Source organism: Bos taurus, chromosome 8, assembly GCF_002263795.3.
Source record: "Bos taurus isolate L1 Dominette 01449 registration number 42190680 breed Hereford chromosome 8, ARS-UCD2.0, whole genome shotgun sequence".
NCBI lineage: Eukaryota > Metazoa > Chordata > Mammalia > Artiodactyla > Bovidae > Bos > Bos taurus.
In genome coordinates, this window is record NC_037335.1 from 39,443,758 (window position 1) to 39,467,418 (window position 23,661).

General features: G+C 36.0%; 1 protein-coding gene across 7 annotated transcripts in view; it reads right to left on the reverse strand.

The window, feature by feature from the left end:
* Positions 1–23,661, reverse strand: part of JAK2 (Janus kinase 2) — a 118,314-nt gene that overhangs the window by 63,216 nt on the left and 31,437 nt on the right. For 5 of the 7 annotated variants that reach the window (XM_024996127.2, XM_005209981.5, XM_003586385.6 and 2 more), the window contains one exon: positions 3,138–3,261. In XM_024996127.2, the coding sequence (XP_024851895.1) occupies positions 3,138–3,238 (101 nt within the window). In that variant the 5' untranslated portion in view covers positions 3,239–3,261. Of the gene's footprint in view, positions 1–3,137; positions 3,262–3,498; positions 7,984–18,975; positions 19,296–23,661 lie in introns of those variants that run through there. The other 2 variants (XM_024996129.2, XM_059889552.1) reach the window with 2 other exon arrangements.

Consider the following 23,661-nt stretch of genomic DNA (forward strand, 5'->3'; position numbering starts at 1 on the left):
GAGAAGGAAATGGCAACCCACTCCAGTACTCTTGCCTGGAAAATTCCATGGATGGAGGCACGTGGTAGGCTACAGTCCATGGGGTCACAAAGAGTCGGACATGACTGAGTGACTTCACTCACTCACCCTAAGTTTTCACATGATCCGTTTTCATTTCCAGTTATATCAAAATATTTTCTATTTTCCTTTGTGATTTCTTCTTTGACCCATTATTTATTTAGAATAGTGTCAATTACCACATATTTGTGAACTGCCCAGTTTTCCTACTGTTAATGAGTTCTAATTTACTTCCACAGTGGTCAGAGAACATACTTTGTATGATTTCAATATTTGTAAATTTACTGAGATTCATTTGATGGACTAACATATGGTCTAACCTGGAGAATATTTCCTATGCACTTGAAGAGAATATGCACTGTCCTGTCATTAGGTACAGTGTTCTATGTTTGTATGTCTAGCTAGTTCACAGTGTTGTTCAAGTCTTCTATTTCCATGCAGATTGATCTTCAGTCTGGTTGTTCTGTCCGTTACTGAAAGTGAGGCATTGAAGTCTCCAACTATTATTGTTGAACTGTCCAGTTTTCCTTTTAATTTTTTCATTGTTGCTTCATTTATTTTGGAGCTCTGTAGTTGGATCCAACTTATAGTAATTACAAGCAAATATTATGCTTCCTAATGGATAAACTCCTTGATCATTATAAAATGTCCCTCCCCTACCTCTAGCAACAACATATATCTTATAATCAACTTTGCTTGATAATATAGCTTCTCAACTCTCCTTTGGTTACTCAATGCCTGGTATATCTTCTTCAATCCTTTACTTTCAAGTTATTTGTGTTTTTGAGTGCAAAGTGTGCCTCTTATAGACAGGATGTAACATGTATTTTTTAAAAATTGAGTTATTCAGTCTCTGCCTTTTAAGAGTTTAATTCATTTACACTTAAGGCTATTACTGTTAATAAAGTATTATGTCTGTCATCTTGCTTCTACTAGGATTTTTTTGTCTTTTTGTTCATTTGTTTCATTATTGCTATAGATATTTTCTAGTATATTATTAATACATTAAGTTTCTAGTGTATTATTAATACATTAAGTCTCTTACTTTATCTTTTACTATATATTTTTGAATTTTGGCATATAAGTCTCTCGGAGAATTACAAAAGACATTGTAACTTAAACAATCTAGTTCTTATTAATATCAACTTAATTTTAATACAATACAAAACTCTCTTTCATTCCCTTTATTCTATATTTGTCATATAAATCACATCTTTATACATTATAAGTTCTCCAACACAGTTTAATAATTGTTGCTCTTTTATGTTGATTCTGAAATAACCCATAAATATGTAATAAAGGAAATGAAGAAGAGCCTCTAAACCACAGACAGGCAGAATTTTTAAAAATTATATAAAATCTCTTTGGGGCAGTTTCTGGTTACATTATCCTTAGTACTTGTGATTATAGGTAGCAGTGCATATGTGCTCCCTTAATTTAAAAGTAGGAGGAAGTCGTGAATTTGATAAGGGAAACATTTTTTAATTCTTTAGAAGAGATCAGCAAACTATTCCCCACAACGCCTAAAATATTTACTATCTGACTTCTTATAGAAAAAGACTGCAGATTACTGCTCTACAGACATTTTAAAATAAAAAGATACACTACTTGCTGATTACAGAAAGAAATTATAGAAATTGATAAAGAAAATATTCTTAATAAGATACTGATATTCTGTGAAACATATGTTGCATATTACTCTGCTTCTTTAAATAACACAAATTTGAAAAGTCTTAAAACCTGCATAAAAGTCTTAATAAATTTGAATAGGTTTAATTTTAAGTACCTTATGTTTTTTTGCTTTTATTAGTCTTTATTTTAAGTGACCTCCTTTCTGTTTGTTTATGGTACTTAACATACTGATCCCATAAATACAGCCTTGGGCTGAATGGTTATTACGGATGCCTGTAGATTTGCTCATATTTTTTTGTTAATAATCATATCATTTCCAAATAATGACTTTTTCCTTCTTTGTTCTCAATTATGAAATATTGTTCCTGTTTTACTGTATTGGTTAGGAACTCCACCAAAATCCTATATACAAGTAGATAACTATATACATGTTATCTTTGCTTTTTATCTTATTCCTGACTTTAGAAGAGAATGATGCTAATATTTTATCATTTAAGAATATTATTTGCCACATGGTTTTTGCAGATATCCTTTAATCATGGTATGAATGTCTCTCTTAACTTTTAGTTTACTAAGGTTTTCTTTCCTTTTTATAATCATGAATGAGTTCATGGTCATGTTTTACTATGCAACACTAACTCTCTATGGAACTGATCTATTTCAGATTCAGAAGTAAGAACAGACTGGACTTATTTCTTTGTTTCATTCTTTTAAATCATAAAATACCTCTGGATTTCTCTAAATTGGTATTACATATCACCAAAAATTATTACACAATTTGTAATTTGAGGTTGTAAATAACCACTGGCAAAATCTTATCCTTCCCTCACTTCAACTGAAAAAAGTTTTTAAAAAGAATGGATGTGAGATCACAGATTATTATATAAAACATCAAGTTTTCTGAGAAATTATCAGTATTCCAAACATTTAGGATTTTTCAAGTAAAGGTCATTCTTATCCTTTTCAAATTTTACTTATAGTCTTAAGTGGAAAAGTAGCACCCTACCAAAACAGCTTTATTCTCAGAGCATTCTAGTAAAAGAGCATGTATGAACACTTTATCTAGTGGGGAAAGAGACTCTTAAAAGAAGAAGTGTGTGCGTGCATACTAAGTTGCTTTAGTAGTGTCAGACTCTACCATCTTATGGACTGTAGTCCACCAGGCTCCTCTGTCCATGAGATTCTCCAGGCTAGAATACTGGACTGGGTTGCCAGTCCAGGAGATTTTTCCCAACCCAGGGATCAAACCCATGTCTCTTACATCTCCTGCATTGGCAGGTGGGTTCTTTTCCACTAGTACCACCTGGGAAGCCCAAATGAAGATTAGATGCTAATTGGTTCTGGTCTCCGATACTAAAGACCTTGCAATTAAAAAGTATGGTTGGTAATTTCTCCCACTTTGCCTTTTACCATTAAGTTAAAAGTGACTACTTTACTGGAGAAAGTACCTGATTCTGTAGAGTACGTTTTGCCTGGTTGATTCATCTATATGGAAGACATGGTTGGGTGGATACCAGATCCTTTCTGTTTCACTCATTAAAGCAAACATACTGTGATATACAGGTGTGATTCCTAAGAAAGAAACAGAAACAAATTATTACAGATATTAAAGTACATTTACAATAACATCTATAATCTGCAGTGGGGCTGAAGCAATAACTCTTAAAATCTGTGCAAAATGCAGCAGCAGTCAAAATCTTCTGGTTCAACACCACTTACAAGTAAGTTCTTAATTAAATATATTTTCCCCCTATATTGTAACATTTGACTGCTAGGATTCTTTCAAATATATTATAAAAAACAGTTTACCTAGGTTTTTTAGTTGTCTTGTACAGTAAAGTTGACCCAATAATACTGGGTTAACCCAACAATATTGTTTTAAATAATACTGAGGGTACCAAATAACGAAAATATTTGAGTCACCAGGTGCTTTAAAAAGAACAATGAAACAGTTTTATTTTTAAATATCAAGTTTTACACAATATACTTTTTATTATATTCTCTGAACTATTTAAACGTACAATGAAAACTTTTAAACATCAACTTAAAATGCAAGGATATGTGATTTTTTTTCAAAAAAAATTTAGAAGGTACATTAACAAAAGGCTGAAGGCCAGTGAACTTTAAAAATCATATAGAACACTTAAACCACAAAATTAAATAATGTATATTATTTCCAAACACAGAGAGAACCCACACAAGTACATACCAATCATGTGGAGGCTAAAAACAAGTCTCCAAAAATACCAGAGACTGGTCATACATACCATATTTTCTATTCACATTTCAATTAAATCAGAAACAAATACTAAGAAAAAAGAGAACAGGAAAACCGACACATTTTTAAATTCAGTTTGACCACGATATCAAAACCAAAGATATTATAAAAGGATAAATCTTACTTACAAAAATAAATTCAAAAATCCTAAATTAAACATTTGCAAACAAAATCTAGCAATGTTACTTAGAAAAAAATATGACAAAGTTCATTTATTTGCAGATTGGAGAGATGGCTAAATTAAGAAAATCTATTAATATAACTCATCAGGATGGTGGCTCAGAGAGTAGAGAATCTGCCTGCAGTGCAGGAGACCCAAGTTTGATCTCTGGGTCAGGAAGATCCCCTAGAAAAGGAAATGGCAACCCACTCCAGTATTCTAGCCTGGAGAATTTCATGGACAGAGGAGCCTGGTAGGTTACAGTTCATTGGGTCACAAACAGTCAAACATGACTAAGTGACACTTTCGACATCATGATAACATATTAGAAAAAAGTCTGTAGTTAAATGACAAAATGATAAATTTGAGAAGCAGTGAGCACACTGATATGTATTTTATCTTTCTACACAAAGAATTACTTGAAATATGTTATAATAAAAATCAAGATTCAAAAGGCAAAATAAAAATATTAAAAGTGAAAATGGAAAAAAAATGGAAATAAGTTATTCACAGTGGAGCAAATCCACAAGACTAAAAAGCAAGAGAAAGAATGGAAATATTAGTATTGAAGAAAATGTAAATTTAAATTAAGTAATATCACTTTATCCCCATTCACCTAAGAGGGATAGCATCTAGTGCTGACTGAACTGTAGTGAAAAGGGAACTACACTGCATAATTGCTAGGAACATAAACTAGCACAACTTCTGAGAAAGTAGTACCTGTATAGCAGTCATGAGAAATCAATGTCAGTAAAAATTTAAAATGTGTTTTTAAGCCAGCAATCTCTCCTGGGTACTCCTAAAAATGTAGTATAGTAGTAAGAAATTAAAAAGAAATAAAATGTAAATTCAAAAGCAGGAAATAAGAAAAAACTGAGGTGGTATAATCCATTCCATGGACCTTTATGAAATTTAATAAAAAGAATGAGTTAGTACAAAGGCAGTTGGTTTGAACAGATTTTTTACAATGTATGTTTTCATGAAAAAAGCAAGAAGCACATAAAGAGTGTATAATATGATTCCATACTATAAAATAATGATCTCAAAATCCTAATGACTCTGTATGACAGGGAGGGGGTGTTGTGCATCCCCGTGTGATTATATGGGAGCTTCCCTGGTGGCTCAGACAGTAAAGAATCTGCAATGCAGGAGACCCAGGTTCAATCCCCGGGTCAGGAAGATCCTCTGGAGAAGAGAATAGCTACCCACTCCAGTCTTCTTGCTGGAGAATGTAATGGTCAGAGGAGCCAGGCAGGCTATAGTTCATGGGGTAGCAAAGAGTCAGACATGAATGAGCAACTAAGTACACAGGGTTACATGATTATGCAGGAAACTTGGAGGATTCACCAAAGATTATGGTCCTAGTTATCAGGATGGGACTAAAGTAAAAGGAAGCTAACAGTACAATGGAGAATAAACTTCTTTTTTCTTTTAAAGAATTCATTAAATAAAAACAGCAAGCCTCCTGTTAAAAAGAAAGGGAAAGGGGAAAACAGATAAAAGCCACTAATGAATACAAAGAGTCCACCACATATGCCACTTTGAAACTAGAGAATAATGGCTTGTTAGTCTCTAAACTTTAAAATAATCATAAGATGACAGGAAAGAATACTATTCTAATAATTTGAGACGTAATTATTTTCTCTGAGTACCATCTGGATCTAGTCTAATTCTGCACTGAAAAAATGCTTTAAACTTGATATTTCTTCTATCTAGAAGGTACAAGGCACTACCTTACCTCTTTCCACAAAATAAGTCACATTGCCAGTGTTTCAGGTACATATATGAGACACAGTGGAAATGTATATATCTCAGCCCTACACAGCTGATTCACTTTGTTGTACAGCAGAAACTAATACAACTTTGTAAAGCAATTATACTCCAATTACAAAAAAAAAAAAAAAAAAAGAAACACAGTGGGAGATGAAATTACTCAGGAAGGGAATGTAAAAGACCTGATTTGAGATTACCTTGGAAAAAAGAGTACTAAGAAGAGAACTTTAGCAAAAAAATGTCATTTAGTTTAAATGTAATCATGCAAATAAAACTGCATATGGAACCATTATTCTTAGCATATGATGATAGGGATATTTTTCTGAACAAGATAATGTCATGATTTTCAAACAACAGTGTGATTATGATTATACAAAGCAGGAAAAGTGAACTCATACTGATGAAACATCAGGATTTTTTTAAATGCTGAATAATTATTTCTTAACAGAAGACTCCAAACCTTAATTATATGTATTAAAATAGGAAAACAAATGTATCCATATAAATTGGCACAAAAGGGTCAGAACAAGGGGATACACCCCTAAAGGAAAATGGTTAGGTCACACAGCAAACAAAAGCAAAAGACAGTGCTTACGTCATGTTTAGTCACACCATCTTATTCCAAAATGGCAATTATATATTATTACTTAATTCACATTTTTTCTAACTAGTTCATGTTAATTGGGCTGTTCTAGGAAGAAAGAACAGAGAAGGCGATGGCACCCCACTCCAGTACTGTTGCCTGGAAAATCCCATGGATAGAGGAGCCTGGTAGGCTGCAGTCCACGGGGTCGCTAGGAGTCAGACATTACTGAGTGACTTCACTTTCACTTTTCACTTTCATGCATTGGAGAAGGAAATGGCAACCCACTCTAGTATTCTTGCCTGGAGGATCCCAGGGACGGGGGAGCCTGGTGGGCTGCCATCAATGGGGTCACAGAGTTGGACACAACTGAAGCGACTTAGCAGCAGCAGGAAGAAAGAAAAAGCAGTGACACTGTGTCTGAGATATACATTATACTGAATAGATTCAAAGAAACCTCAAAGTCACTTTTAACTCCTTTTCTTTCCCTATACACTAAGTCCAAATTATTCTTATTTTTATTTAATAAAAAATTAATTCAAAATGTTTCTTATTTTCTAAGCCACTACCAAAACTGTGATTCAATCCCATATCATTTTAGACCAAGAACAGTCATTCCACTAATAGTAACAGTCTCTATTCTATAATATGCACAAGATGGGTATGGAAAATACAAAAATGAAAACATTGCCTAACTTTAAGCATCTCATCGTAGATGACCCAGAGAAGCCATTAGAGAATTACAAAACAAAAAATTAAGTGCATGATAGTAAAGACCACAAGAAAACACAAAAGTATAGTGCTGACAAAGATTCTTTCCTAGACCAACTTTTAATTAGGCTTCTCTGAACCCTCCCCTAAGTGACCCTAAAAGTTTATTTCCTTGAAGAATCCAATTTAAGCAGGAATCCTGCTTAAATCCATTTAGCAAGATTTTGCCACCTCTGACATATCTGATCAAATTCTGCACTCCTTTAATCCCCCAGCTGGTATCTGATCACCATGGTCTGCTCAGCAAGAATCCCCCCCAGACCTGATGTCTCCTCCAGTAATTTGTGATTCCCCAGTGTCCCCATCCTACTTGTTCCTGGGCTATAAATTTCCACTTTTTCAGACTGTATTCAGAATTAAGCCCGCTTCTACACTGGAGTAGCTTTCCTTACTACTGTTTAAAAAAGTATATCTTTATCACATTAACTTTTGTCTGGCTCTGGTTTTCTTGAGCAAAGGTAAAAAATGTATCAAGAGGTTCAAGTGAAATAAAGATAAACAGTTGAAGGAATCTGTCACCAGCAGATCTGCAATACAAGAAATACTAAAAGGAGTTCTTTATGCTGAAGGAAAATGATGACGGATGAAAGCATGGAACTGTATGACAAATGAATAGGAAAGAGTAAAAGAACAATAAACATTTAAACCAATAATAATTTGTATACCTGTGTGTTTGTGATGTGTACAAAAGTAAAATAGATCACTAACACCAAATGCAAAAAGAAGTAAATACAGTTAAATTGTTATAAAATTCTCAAATTGTTTGAAAAATAACATGCTAGCTTAAGACTGTAATAAACCAAAAAATGTACACTATAATATCTAGGGTAGCTGCCAAAAGAAAAATACAAAAACTAGTTCAAAAAAAAAAATCCAACAGAAGAGATAAAGTAAAAAAAAAAAGAAAGAAAGAAAAATACTTGATCAACCTAAAAAAGGCAGAAAAGAAGGAAACCTAAAGATACATAAAATACAAAACAAATAAGGTTATAAACACAAACACATCAGTAATTTTATTATACATAAATGTAAATAAGCCAATTAAAATACATATTATATCAGTCTGGATTATTAAGAAGAAAACTGTGTTATTTACAAGGGACATACTTTAAACAACCCAGGTTCTATCCCTGGGTTGGGACAATCCCCTGGAGGAGGAAATGGCAACCCACTCCAGAATTCTTGCCTGGAGAATCCCATGGACAGAGGAGTCTAGTGTGCTATAGTCTATAGGGTTGCAAAGACTCGGGCATGATTGAGTGACTAACACTAATTTAAACAAAAGGATATAGACAGGTTGACGCTAAAAAGTAGGAAAATGATACACCATGAAAACACAAGGCAAAAAAAAAAACCCCTGATGAGTCAACATTAGCATTAAACTAAGTAAACTTAAAAAAAAAAAGAAAGATTAGTTGAGATAAAAAGGAACACTTCACAGTAATAAGAGGGCCATCTCAACAGGAAGATATAATAATATTCAATGTGTGTTTCACTAATAAAGTGAAAGGGACAGTCGCAAAGTCTTGTCTGACTCTTTGCGACCCATGGACTGTATCCTACAAGGCTCCTTGGTCCAAGGAACTGTCCACACGAGAATGTTGGAGTGGGTAGCCATTCTCCAGGGCATCTTTCCAACTCAGGGATCAAACCCTGGTCTCCTGCATTGCAGAACAGAAGCTTTACCGTCTGAGCCACCAGGGAAGCCCCACTAATTTCAAGGCTCAATAGAATACATGAAGCAAAAACACAAAGGGCCAGAAGGAGAAACATATATTCAAAATTTCTCAGAAATTGGGAGAAGACAAAAATAAACAAAGGATATAAAATTTAAAATTAACCAAATTTAGTTTACATTTAGAGAACACTACACCTAGCAAGTCAGACTATACACTATTTTCAAATGCATGTGACACATTAAACAAGAGAGTAGATAACCTAAGTAACAAAGAAAGTCTCAAAAAATTTCAGAGGATTGAAATTATATAGAGTACACCCTGTAACCATAGAAAAAAATTTTTTAAAAAACCAGTAACAGGAGGATAATTTTAAAATCCCCCAAAGGAATCAGAATCTGGATGTGCTATATTACCTAAAATGTCCAGTTTTTAACAAAAGAATTATGAGATATGCAAAGAAACAGGAAAGTGTAATCCTTGGGCACAAAAAAAGGAAGGTAACAGACAATGCCTATAAGAAGACCCAGATGTAAGATTTAACAAAAATTTCAAAGCAGTCATTATAAATATGTTTGAAGAACTAGAATAAACCATGATTACAGAAGTAAAGGCAGAGTGACATCAGTGAAAACGGTATATTCCTATATAAAATCAACAACAAAAAGCAGTAAAAACTGTCAAAATCAATTTCATGAGAACTCTGGAAAACAGTCAAAGATATGCAACAACCAAGCAATTGCTGAGTCAGGAAAAAGACAATTTTAAAATGGTGGGAAAAATTAGCAGCACTTCTACTTTGCTCTCTGCTCAGGAAGGGTTTAGCGATGGCAGCTGGTATTCCCAATGTGAAACTCTGGTCCATGGCTCTAGAATTAATAGAGTCAATCTTAATGATTGATTAAGTCATAAAGTGATTTAATCAATCAAAACTATTAAATAATTTTAATTCGTTGCCTTCAATGTGCTCAGAGACCTAAAGGAAGCCATGGACAAAAAACTAAAGGAACCAGGAGAAATACGTGTAAACAAAGATGAACAGTATAAAAAGTGAAAATCTGGAACAAAGAAGCACAACACCCGAAATGAAAAATTCACTGGACTGTTTCAAAAACAGGTTTAAATAAAATAATCAGCTAACTTAAAGATAAGTCAATTAGATTATCTAGTCTGAAGAGCAGGGGGAAAAAAGAAAAAAGATGGACAAAAGTAATACACCTGTGGGATACATTCAAGTCTGCCAACATTACGTTATGACAATTTCAGAGATTTGAAGAGAAAGTAGAGAAAAGGAAAGAATATTTAAAAAATAATGGCCCCAAACTCCCCAAATTTGATGAAAACCATGAACCACACAAATCCAAGAAGGTGAATGAATTGCACGATGATAAATGCAAACTGATGCACACCGAGACACATTAAAAATCAAACCACCAAAAGACAAATATAAAGAGAACATCAAAAACAGCAAGAAAGAAATGACTCATTACATCCTCAATTTGGCATTCTCAGTAAGACTCATAGCAATTTCTCATCAGAAACCAATATGGTCATGAAGAAATTGGATGACATAATTAAAGAGCTCAAAGAGAAAAAAGTCAAATGAGAATTTTATATCTGACAAAATAATTCTTTAAAGATGAAGTAGAAATTAAGACATTCTAAGATAAACAAAAGCTTAGATAAAGGGCCAGCTCCACAAGAAATGCTAAAAAGTATTCTACAGGTAGAAATTATAAGACATTAGACAGTAACTCAAAATCATGAGAAGAAATTTTTAAACTATGATGAAGATACCTATACACACTACAGGCATAAATGTTAAACAATGCAGCCACTTTGAAAAAAACAGTCTTGGGGTGCCTCAAATAGCTAAACATAGAATTACCATTTGACTCAGCAATGCTGGGTTTATACACAACAGAAATGATGTCATACATCCACACAAAAACCTGTATACAAATGTTAACAGAAACATTATTCATGATATCTAAAAGTTGGAAACTGTCCAAATGTCCATCAACTGATCAGTTGTTATAGAAGATGTAGTATATCAATACCGCCACCACCAAGTCGCTTCAGTTGTGTCCAACTCTGTGCGAACCCATGGACTACAGCCTACCAGGCTGTCCATGGGATTCTCCAAGAACACTGGAGTGGGTTGCCATTTCCTTCTCCAATGCATGAAAGTGGAAAGTGAAAGTGAAATCACTCAGTCGTGTCTGACTCTTAGGGACCCCATGCACTGCAGCCTACCAGGCTCCTCCGTCCATGGGACTGGCCATGCAAGAGTACTGGAGTGGGGTGCCATTGCCTTCTCCTAGTATATCAATGCAATGGAACACTATTCAGTCATGAAAGAATTAAGTACTGATAAGTGATACAACTTCTGCTCTATTGACTATGCCAAATAGTAGTGATCTACTTCTGGTTTATTGACTATGCCAAAGCCTTTGACTGTGTGGATCACAATAAACTGTGGAAAATTACTCAAGAGCTGGGAATACCAGACCACCTAACCTGCCTCCTGAGAAATCTGTATGCAGGTCAGGAAACAACAGTTAGAACTGGACATGGAACAACAGATCAGATCAGATCAGTCGCTCAGTCGTGTCCGACTCTTTGCGACCCCATGAATCGCAGCACGCCAGGCCTCCCTGTCCTTCACCAACTCCCGGAGTTCACTCAGACTCACGTCCATCGAGTCAGTGATGCCATCCAGCCATCTCATCATCTGTTGTCCCCTTCTCCTCCTGCCCCCAATCCCTCCTAGCATCAGAGTCTTTTCCAATGAGTCAACTCTTTGCATGAGGTGGCCAAAGTACTGGAGTTTCAGCTTCAGCATCATTCCTTCCAAAGAAATCCCAGGGCTGATCTCCTTCAGAATGGACCGGTTGGATCTCCTTGCAGTCCAAGGGACTCTCAAGAGTCTTCTCCAACACCACAGTTCAAAAGCATCAATTCTTCGGCACTCAGCCTTCTTCACAGTCCAGCTCTCACATCCATACATGACCACAGGAAAAACCATAGCCTTGACTAGACAAACGTTTGTTGGCAAAGTAATATCTCTGCTTTTGAATATGCCATCTAGGTTGGTCATAACTTTCCTTCCAAGGAGTAAGCGTCTTTTAAGTTCACGGCTGCAGTCACCATCTGCAGTGATTTTGGAGCCCAGAAAAATAAAGTCTGACCCTGTTTCCACTGTTTCCCCATCTATTTCCCATGAAGTGATGGGACCAGAGGCCATGATCTTTTCTGAATGTTGAGCTTTAAGCCAACTTTTTCACTCTCCACTTTCACTTTCATCAAGAGGCTTTTTAATTCCTCTTCACTTTCTGCCATAACGGTGGTGTCATCTGCATACCTGAGGTTATTGATATTTCTCCCGGCAATCTTGATTCTAGCTTGTGTTTCTTCCAATCCAGTGTTTCTCATGATGTACTCTGCATATAACTTAAATAAACAGGGTGACAATATACAGCCTTGACGAACTCCTTTTCCTATTTGGAACCAGTCTGTTGTTCCATGTGTTCAAGCTGGTTTTAGAAAAGGCAGAGGAACCAGAGATCAAATTGCCAACATCCGCTGGATCATGGAAAAAGCAAGAGAGTTCCAGAAAAACATCTATTTCTGCTTTATTGACTATGCCAAAGCCTTTGACTGTGTGGATCACAATATACTGTGGAAAATTCTGAAAGAGATGGGAATACCAGACCACCTGATCTGCCTCTTGAGAAATTTGTATGCAGGTCAGGAAGCAACAGTTAGAACTGGACATGGAACAACAGACTGGTTCCAAATAAGAAAAGGAGTACGTTGAGGCTGTATACTGTCACCCTGCTTATTTAAGTTATATGCAGAGTACATCATGTGAAATGCTGGGCTGGAGGAAGCACAAGCTGAATCAAGATTGCCGGGAGAAATATCAATAACCTCAGATATGCAGATGACACCACCCTTATGGCAGAAAGCAAAGAAAAACTAAAGAGCCTCTTGATGAAAGTGAAAGAGGAGAGTGAAAAGCTGCCTTAAAACTCAACATTCAGAAAACGAAGATCATGGCATCTGGTCCCATCACTTTATGGCAAATAGATGGGGAAACAAGGGAAATAGTGACAGACTTTATTTGGGGGGGGGCTCCAAAAACACTGCAGATGGTGACTGCAGCCATGAAATTAAAAGACGCTTGCTCCTTGGAAGAAAAGATATGACTAACCTAGACAGCATATTAAAAAGCAGAGACATTACTTTGCCAACAAAGGTCTGTCTAGTCAAAGGTATGGTTTTTCCAGTGGTCATGTATGGATGTGAGAGTTGGACTATAAAGAAAGCTGAGCACCAAAGAATTGATGCTTTTGAACTGTGGTTGTTGGAGAAGACTCTTGAGAATCCCTTGGACAGCAAGGAGATCAAAGCAGTCCATCCTAAAGGAAATCAGTCCTGAATATTCATTGGAAGGACTGATGTTGAAGTTGAAACTCCAATCCTTTGGCCACCTGATGCAAAGAACTGACTCATTGGAAAAGACCCGATGCTGGGAAAGACTGAAGGCGGGAGGAGAAGGGGATGACAGAGGATGAGATGGTTGGATGGCATCACCGACTCAGTGGATATGAGTTTGAGTAAACTCTGGGAGTTGGTAGGGATGGACAGGGAAGCCTCATGTGCTGCAGTCCATGGGGTCAGACACAACTGAGCGACTGAACTGAACTGAATTGAAGTGATACAACATTAATGAACCTTATAAACATTATATGAGCTTAAGAAGTCAGTAACAAAAGACCAAATATTGTATGATTCAAATTTGCTGAGACAAAAAGGTAAATTTATTGAGACAGAAACTAGACTGGTGGTTGTCTAAGTAACTAGGGAAGAATAGAGAGTTAGGAAGTGATATCCAATAAGCACAGGGGTTTCTTGAGGGTAGTGATGGCTGGACACCTCTGTGAGGATAATACAAAATACTGAACTGTACATTTTTAAGGGTGAAACATATGACTTTAAATGCATGGAATTGAATTATATATCAATAAAGTATTTACAAAAAACAAATATGAGACATTACTTCATACCCACTGGGTATGATCCACTATTAGATGGCGCCAAGGGTATTGCCTTGGATGAGTAAATGTCTGAACTATCTCTGAATTGGCCAGAATTGTCAGTATTAAAGAGTAGGACCAAGACAACTCTACCTCAAAAACTCTAAAAAGGAACTGTCAGATCAAGTCAAAGAAAAAGAGTCATTTGGTTAATTTCCTCACTTTAAAAGAGAGATAAACATACTAACTCGTGTCAGTTTCAGCTTATCAATAATGTTGCTAGGAACCAGAAGTACCTAAAGACCCACCTAGGACTGAGGTCAGTCTCCACAGACATTTCCCCTTCCAGAGTTAATGCTGTGGCAGGACCAGCTCTTGTTAATCTTATTATGATTACAAGGTGCATTTCAGCAAAAATCATCAGGGAACTTTTCAAGTAGAAAAGAAAGGCCACAACTAGCAACAAAATTGTAAATGGAAAAGCTCACTGGTAAAGACAAATATACAGTAAAGGCAGGAAATCATCCACACAGAAATATAATATCAAAACCAGAAATTGTGAGGACAGCACAAATGCAGGATATTAGAAATGCGTTTGGTATTAAAAGATCAGCAACTTAAAACAATCTTGTTTATATACAGACTGCTATTACAAAACCTCATGGTAACCACAAACCAAAAATCTACAATAGATACACACACATAAAAGAAAAAAGAATCCAAACAAAACACTAAAGTTAGCCATCAAATCTCAAGAGAACAAAAAAGGGGGGAAGAAAAAACACCTACAAAAATAAATCCAAAACAATTAATGAAATGGCAATAAGAAACACATATTGATAATTACCTTTAACATTAACAGATTAAATCCTCCAAACAAAAGACACAGACACAAAAAAATAGGCTCAGACACAGGCTATCTACAAGAGACCCACTTCAGATCTAGAGACAATACAGACTGAAAGTGAGGGAATAAAAAAAAAGGTATTCCATGCAAATGGAAATCAAAAGAAAACTGAAGTAGCAATACTCTTATCAGACAAAACAGATTTTAAAATAAGGACTGTCATGGGAGACAAAGAAGAACACTACATGATGATTAAGAGATAAATCCAAAAAGAAGACAAAACAATTGTAAATATATATGTACCCAACATAGGAGCACCTCAATAAATAAGACAAATACCAAGAGCCATACAAGGAGAAATCAACAACAAAAGATAAAAAAGGAGAAGTTTAACACTTCACTTTCATCAATGGACAGATCACTCAGACAGAAAATCAATATGTAAACACATGTCTTAAAACCTTAAAGCACATGGACTTAACTGATATTTATAGAGTATTCCACCCAAAGCAACAGAATACATATTCTTCTCAAGTGCACATGGAACATTCTCCAGGACTGACCACACACTGGCCCACAAAGAGAGCCTCAGTAAACTTAAGAACATTAAAACCATATCAAGCATCTTTTCCAACCACAACATTATCAGATTACAAACCAACTATAAGAAAAACTATTTAAAAAAAAACAACAAAAATACAAAAAAACATGCAAACATGTGGACGCTAAACAATTTGCTACTAAGCAGCCAATGAATCACTGAATAAATAAAAGAGGAAATTTTTAAATGCCTAAAGACAAATGGAAAAAAAAAGCATGATAATTCAAAACCCTTGGGATGCGGCAAAGGCGTTCTAAGATGGAAATTTACAGCAATATAACCATACCTCAAGAAATAAGAAAAAATTCAAATAAATGAGCTAATCTTACACCAAAAGCAACTAAAGAAAAAAATCCAAAGTTATTAGAAGAAAAGCATCATCATGAAGATCAGAGAAATAAATGAAATAGAAATGAAAAAAAGAAAAGATTAATGAAACTAAAAGTAGGCTACTTGAAAAGATAAACAAAACTGATACACCTCTAGCTAATTCATCAACAGAAAGGAGAGGGCTCAAATCAATAAAATTGCAAATGAAAAAGGAGAATTTACTACACATATCACAGAAATACAAAGAATCATAAAAGACTGCTACAAGCAACTATATACCAATAAAATGGATTATTTGGAAGAAATGGACTAATTCTTAGAAAGGTACAACTCCTGAAACTGAGGCAGAAAAAAATAGAAAATACGAATAGACTAATCACAAGTAATGAAATTGAAACCATGATTTAAAAACTCCCAACTAATAAATGTTCAGGACCAGATGGCTTTACAAGTGTATTCTATCAAACACCTAGAAAAGAGTTAACACTTTTACTTCTGAAACTATTTCAAAAACTGCAGAGTAAAACACACTCCCACACTCATTCTATGAGGCCACCATCATCCCAATACCAACAAAAAACAAATATCACAAGAAAATTACTGGCTAATATCACTGATGTACATAGATGCAAAAATCCTCAACAAACTACTAGCAGTTCAAATCTAACAATACATTAAAAGGATCATACACCATGATCAAATGGGATTATCCCAGGGATGCAAGGATTTTTCAATATCCACAGATCACTGTGAATCATCACATCAACAATCTGAATAATAAAAACTATATGATCATCTCAATAAATGCAGAAAAATCTTCTGACAAAATTCAACATGAATTCATAACAAAAACTCTCCAGGAAGTGGGACAGAGGGAACATACTTCAATATAATAAAGTCCATATATGGCAAACCTATAGCTAACATCATACTGAACAGTGAAAAGCTGAAAGCATTTCCTCTAAGATCAGGAACAAGACAAGGATGTCCACTCTCACTACTTTTATTCAACACAGTTTTGTAAGTCCTCAGTACAGCAATTAGAGAAGAAAAAGAAATAAAGGGAATCCAAATTGGAAAAGAAAAAGTAAGACTGTCACTATTTGTAGATGCCATGATACTATACATAGAAAGCCCCTAAGACACTACTACAAAATTACTAGAGCTTATTAAAGAATTAGGTAAAGTTGCAGGATATAAAATTAATACACAGAAATATACTCCATTTGTATACACTAACAATGAAAGATCAGAAAGAGAAATTCAAGAAACAATGCCATTTATCATCACATCAAAAATAATATATACCTAAGAATAAACCTATCTAAAGAGACAAAAGACCTGTACTCCAAAAACTAAGAAGCTGATGAAAACAACTGAAAATGACACAACTGGAAAGCTATACCATGTTCTTGGATTGCAACAATTAATAATGTCAAAATGACTATACTGTCCAAGGCAAAATACAGACTCAATGCAATTCCCTATCAAATTATCAATGGCATTTTTTTAGAACTAGAATAAAAAATCTTAAAATCTGTATGGAGACACAGAAGACCCCGAAGAGTCAAAGCAATCTGTGAAAGAAAAATAGAGTTGAAGGAATCAGACTCCCTGACCTCAGATTACTGAATAAAGCTACAATCATCAAAACAGTATGGCACTGGCACAAAAACAGAAAGATAAATCAGTGGAACAGGATAGAAAGCCCAGAAATACACCCATGCATCTATAATCAATTAATCTATGACAAAGGAGGCAAGATTATACAATGAAGAAAAGACAGTGTCTTCAATACATGGTGCTGGGAAAACTGGACAGCTATATATAAAAAAATGAAATAGAATATTCCTTAACACCATACACAAACATAAAATGAACTAAAGACCTAAATGTAAGACCAGATATTATAAAAGTCTAAGAGAAAAACATAGGCAAAACACTCTCTGACATGAAACACAGCAATATCCTTCTCAACACAGCTCCTAAGGTTATAAAAATGGAAATAAGCAAATGGGACCTAATTAAACTCAAAAGCTTTTGCACAGCAAAGGAAACCATAAACAAAATGAAAAGACAACCCATAGAATGGAAGAAAATACTTACGAACTATCTGAAGGACAGGGACTGGTCTCCAAAAATCTACAAATACCTCATGCATAACAACAATGATAAAAAAATACAATAAAAAATGGGCAGAAACCTAAATAGACATTTCTCCAAAGAAGACCAAGAGGCACATGAAAAAATACTCAACATCACTAATTATTCAGTTCAGTTCAGTTCAGTCGCTCAGTCGTGTCTGACTCTTTGCGACCCCATGAACTGCAGCACTCCAGGCCTCCCTGAACATCACCAACTCCTGGAGTTCACCCAAACTTATGTCCATTGAGTCGGTGATGCCATCCAACCATCTCATCCTCTGTTGTCCCCTTCTCCTCCTGCCCTCAATCTCCTCAAGTTACTAGAGAAATACAAATCAAAAATATGAGAGATCACCTCACACCAGTCAGAATGGCCATCATCAAAAAATCTACACACAATAAATGATGAAAAGAGTGTGGAGAAAAGAGAACCCTCTTACACTGTTGGTGGGACTGTACATTGGTACAGCCACTATGGAGAACCATATGGAGGGTCCTTAAGAAAATTAAAGTAGGGCTACTGCCGGAAGTTGGTGATGGACAGGGAGGCCCGGCGTGCTGCAATTCATGGGGTCGCAAAGAGTCGGACACGACTGAGCGACTGAACTGAACTGAACTGAACCATGTAATCCAGCAATACCATTCCTGAGCATATAGCTATCCAGAGAAAAACTGGATAGTTTCAAAAGATACATGCACTTCAATGTTCACTGCAGCACTGTTTACAATAGCCAAGACATGGAAGCAAGCTAAAGGGCCATCAACACAGGAATGGATAAAAAAGATGCCATACATATATACACCAGAATATTACTCAGCCATTTAAAAGAATGAAACGATGCCATTTGCAACAACATGGATAGAACTAGAAATTATCATACTAAGTAAGACACAGAAAGACAATTATCATATGATATTGTTTATATGTGGAATTTAAAGAAATAATGCAAATGAACTTATTTACAAAACAGAAAGAGACTCAGACTCAGAGAACTTAGAGTTACCAAGGGAAAGGGTAGGGGAGAGGGATAGAATCGGAGTTTGGGATTTACATGTACGTAGATAACCAACAAGGACCTACTGTATACTTCAGGAAACTCTGCTCAAGACTCAGACTCAAGACTCTGCTTAATAACCTAAATGGAAAAATAATTTGAAAAAGAACAGATACATATAAATGTCAAACCGAATCACTTTGCTATACACCTGAAACTAACACAACATTGTTAATCAACTATATTCCAATATAAAATTAAAACAATTTTTTAAAAAGCTATCAGATGCTTATCAATACACACATACACCCTAGTGCTATTGTAAGAACTGAGTAACACATATAAAACAATTATGTGTTTTATGTAAACAATGAGAATAAATTTCAGCCAGCTGAAAGAGGTAAATGGGATACAACTGTAACATTAACTTCATATTCTCATTTCAACTGAGAAAAGAATAAAAGTCACTTTAAAAAATACACTTCCTTTAAGCATTTTTTTTTACAATTAGAAGTTATAACAGATCAAGATTCTTCATTAAATACAAATATCTTAATATTAAAACTTATTTATAACTTAATATAAATTATTTTATCATCAAAGCTATACCTAACAAAAGGTCATTCAATAAAGGGCAATTGGGGATGGAAATGGAAAGGAATTTGAAGATAATAGATATGTGAGTAGGTAGTCAAGAAAGTCTAACTGGTAAAGGACTCAGAGAGGTGGGAGGATTCCAAAAGATAACTCTACAGCCTCTTTTGTCTAAACCTTGCTGTTTCTACACTAGAGCTAATTATCTCATATCTTTAACGTAAAACTTGTCAAGGCTATAGATATGATATCAGAATAACTGTCTTCTCATTTCACAGATTTCTGAATCAAGAAGACCATCTAGACATGACTGAGAGAATATAGGGAGAACCTAGATTTTAAACCTGATTCAATGATGGCTTTGGGTATCCTCACTGAGGAAGGAAAAATTTATTTTAAATACTGAAAAAAGAAAATTATTTGTGGCCAAGAGGGAAAAGTGTAGCAGACTACATTATTGCTCATAAATACTCCATCTTTTCCTCCCACTCCCTGAGAGGACCACCTCATCTGACCCAACACTGGCTTGGCCATATGACTCAGTTTGACCAATGGAATCTGAGCAAGAGTGGTAGTGTGTTAGTTCCAAAAAGAGGCAGTAGGAGGTATTTCATTTCCAGCCCTCATGTTTTTTTTGCCTTTTACCAGTAGAACACCATGTCTCATTTAGGGGTTATTCCTTCAGCCTGGAATCCAAACTGAGGCTATACATGGAACAAACACCTACCAGCTATCTCAGTTTACCACATGTGTTATAAGTCACAGCCATCAACATGTGGTGTTACAACTTCTCATGTGATTTCAGATAACCTTCCTTCTACAACTTCACACTAACTCACAGGATGCAACCTTTTCAACATCCACTTCCACCAACAAGCTTCATAACTTTTTTAAGGTAAAGTGCCAAATATATCGCACTATTTATATATTTTCTTACCACTTAGCATGTGCTGTTTTTACTAAGTTTTTTTTTTTAATATCACCAAGTTTAGACTGTCATACCCCTAACCTTATTTTTCCTATAAGCCCTGTGCTTTTTACTGCACAATTCTGCAGAACACAGTGTCTTTTAGGAACACATATTTCACACCATAACATAACTGACTACATCTTGAAAAAACAGACACAAATATCCGTAATTCGAAGAGACACAGATAACTTAGCTATCTATAACTAAGCCACATAAGGGTAGAAAAGCAAGTTGGGTAAGGTGATATTTAACCTTATGACCTGGTAACACTGTCAAATACAATCACATTGGGAGAATATGTTTCAACTTATGAATTTGAATGTTTGTGTCCTTCTCCCTCAACCTATAGCATTCTATTCCTGGCCCTCCAAAAATAATATCCTTTCACATTCAAAATATATTCATTCCATCACAATAGCCCCAGAAGCCTTAACTCATTCCAGCATCAACTCAAAGTCTGAGTTCAAAGTCTCATCTAAATATCATCTAAATCAGATGTGGATGAGACTCAAGCAAGGCTTCAGCAGTATGTGAACTGAGAACATCCAGATGCACAAGCTGGGTTTAGAAAAGGCAGATTAGCCAAGATCAAATTGCCAGTATATGTTGGATCATGGAGAAAGCAAGAAGTTCCAGAAAAGTATCTACTTCAGCTTCACTGACTACGCTAACACCTTTGATTGTGGATCACAACAAACTGTGGACAATTCTTAAAGAGATCGGCATACCAGACCACCTTACTTGCCTCCCAAGAAATCTGTATGCAGGTCAAGAAGCAAGAGTTATAACGAGACATGAAACAACAGACTACTTCAAAATCAGAAAAAGAGTACAACAGGACTGTACACTGTCACCTGCTTCTTTACCTTTTATGCTGAATACATCATGTGATATGCCAGACTGGATGAATCACAAGCTGGAATCAAGACTGCCAGGAAGTAATATTAACAACCTCAGTATGCAGATAACACTACTCTAATGGCAGAGGGATGAGGAGCTGAAGAGCCTCTTGATAAGAGAGAAAGAGGAGAGTGAAAAAAGCTGGCTTAGAACTCAACATTCAAAAAACAAAGATCATGGCATCCAGTTCCATCGCCTCATGGCAAATAGAAGGGAAAAAGTGAAAGCAGTGATAGATTTTATTTTCTTGGGCTCAAAAATCACTACAAATGGTGACCCCAGCCATGAAATTAAAAGATGCTCGCTCTTTGGAAAAAAGAGACTCAAACTCTGGTGGAATAAGCATCTCCACGAAAGCATCTTTGGTGTCATAAGCTATGACAAACCTAGACATCATATGAAAAAGCAGAGACGTCCCTTTGCCAACAAAGCTCTGTATAGTAAAAGCTATGGTTCTTCCGGCAGTCGTGTACAGATGTGAGAGTTGGACTATAAAGAAGGCTGAGTGCCAAAGAACTGATGTTTTCCAATTGTGGTTCTGGGGAAGACTCATGAGAGTCCCTTGGACATCAAAGAGATCAAACCAGTCAATCCCAAAGGAAATCAATCCTGAATATTCATTGGAAGGACTGATGCTGAAGCTCCAATATTTTGGCCATCTGATGAGAAGAGCCAACTCATTAGAAAAGACCCTGATGCTGGGAAAGATTGATGGCAGGAGGAGAAGGGAACGACAGAGGTTGGATGGCATCACCGACTCAAAGGACATGAGTTTGAGCATGCTCCGGAAGATGATGAAGAGTAGGGAAGCCTGGCGTTTTGCAGTCCATTGGGTTGCAGAGTCAGACATGACTTAGCGACTGAACAACAAGGTACAATTCATCCTGAGGTTCTCCAGCTGTAAACCTATGAAATCAAACAAATTATGTGTTTCTAAAATATAATGGTAGAAAAGGCATAGGACAGATGTTCCCATTCCAACAGGCATAGGACAAATATTTCCATTACAAGAGAAAAGAAAAAATGAGTGACAAGTCTCAAATAAATCTAAAACCTAGTAAGGCAAATTCCATCAGACCTTAAGGCTGATGAATAACCCTCTAACTTGATACTCTGCCTTCCAGACCCACTGAAGCAGAGATCCCACCTGCAGAGCACACCAGGGCAACATTCCTGCCCCTCCAGCTTTGCTGGGCACCAAAGACTCCTGGCAGCCCTGCCCCATGCTTCCCTTCTTTGAAATATAGGTGGAGTCAGACATGCCTCCAGGGCCTTTGCATTCTCCGCTAGCAGAGATACTTATTCCACCAAAGTCTGCTGCCTGCACCCCGCTGAGGGATAACTGCCACTAGGGGCTGCCAGAACCATATCCAGGGCAGCCAAGGAGCTCAGCAACAGCATTAATTTTTTACAACTATAAGCAGTTATGAGGACTCAAGCCACACCTTCAACCCTTCGCTTAGAAAAGACTTGAAGTAAACACCCAATTTTATTGCTCTTAAGTTCTACATTCTACAAAGCACTGAAACATGAACACAACTCAAGCAAGTTCTTTGACACTTTATAACAAGGATCACTTTTCTTTCAGTTTCTAATAACATGGTCCTTATTTCCATCTTAGATCTTATCAGAATGGTCTTTAATGGAACACAATTCTACCAATATTCTCCACAGGATTGCACAGGTGTCCTCTAAGAAAATTGTTTTCTTACAACTCTGTTTCTTTCTTTCCAAGTCCTCACCAAAATCTCCTTTAAAGATCTGTTCCCAACAATGTAGACTTTTTCTAGCATGCACCTCAAAACTCTTCCATTACCCATTACCCAGTCCCAAAGCCACTTTTACATTTTTAGAAACTTGTTACCGCCCTTCCACTTCTCAGTACCAGTTGCTGTTTTAGCTCATTCAGGATGCTATAAGAAAATTATCATACATGAAGTGGCTTATAAAAAAAAGAAACATATTTCTCACATTTCTGGAGGTTGGGAAGTATGAAATCAAGCAGATGCGGTATCTAATGAGGACCCTATTCCTGGTTCATAGATGATTTATTTTCTTATTCATCTTCTTGCTATGTCCACACATGGCAGGAGGGGCAAAGGAACTCTCAGCGATCTCGTTAATAAAGGTACTAGTCCCACTAATGAGGGGTCCACTCTCATGACTGATTCATCTCTGGAAAATCCCACTTCCAAAGTCATCACACTGGAGGAGTAGGTCACAACACAAATTTGGGCGAAACACATTCATTCTATACCACTACCTCAACACAGAATTTACCTTGTATTCTACTTTAGTAATTTTCTCA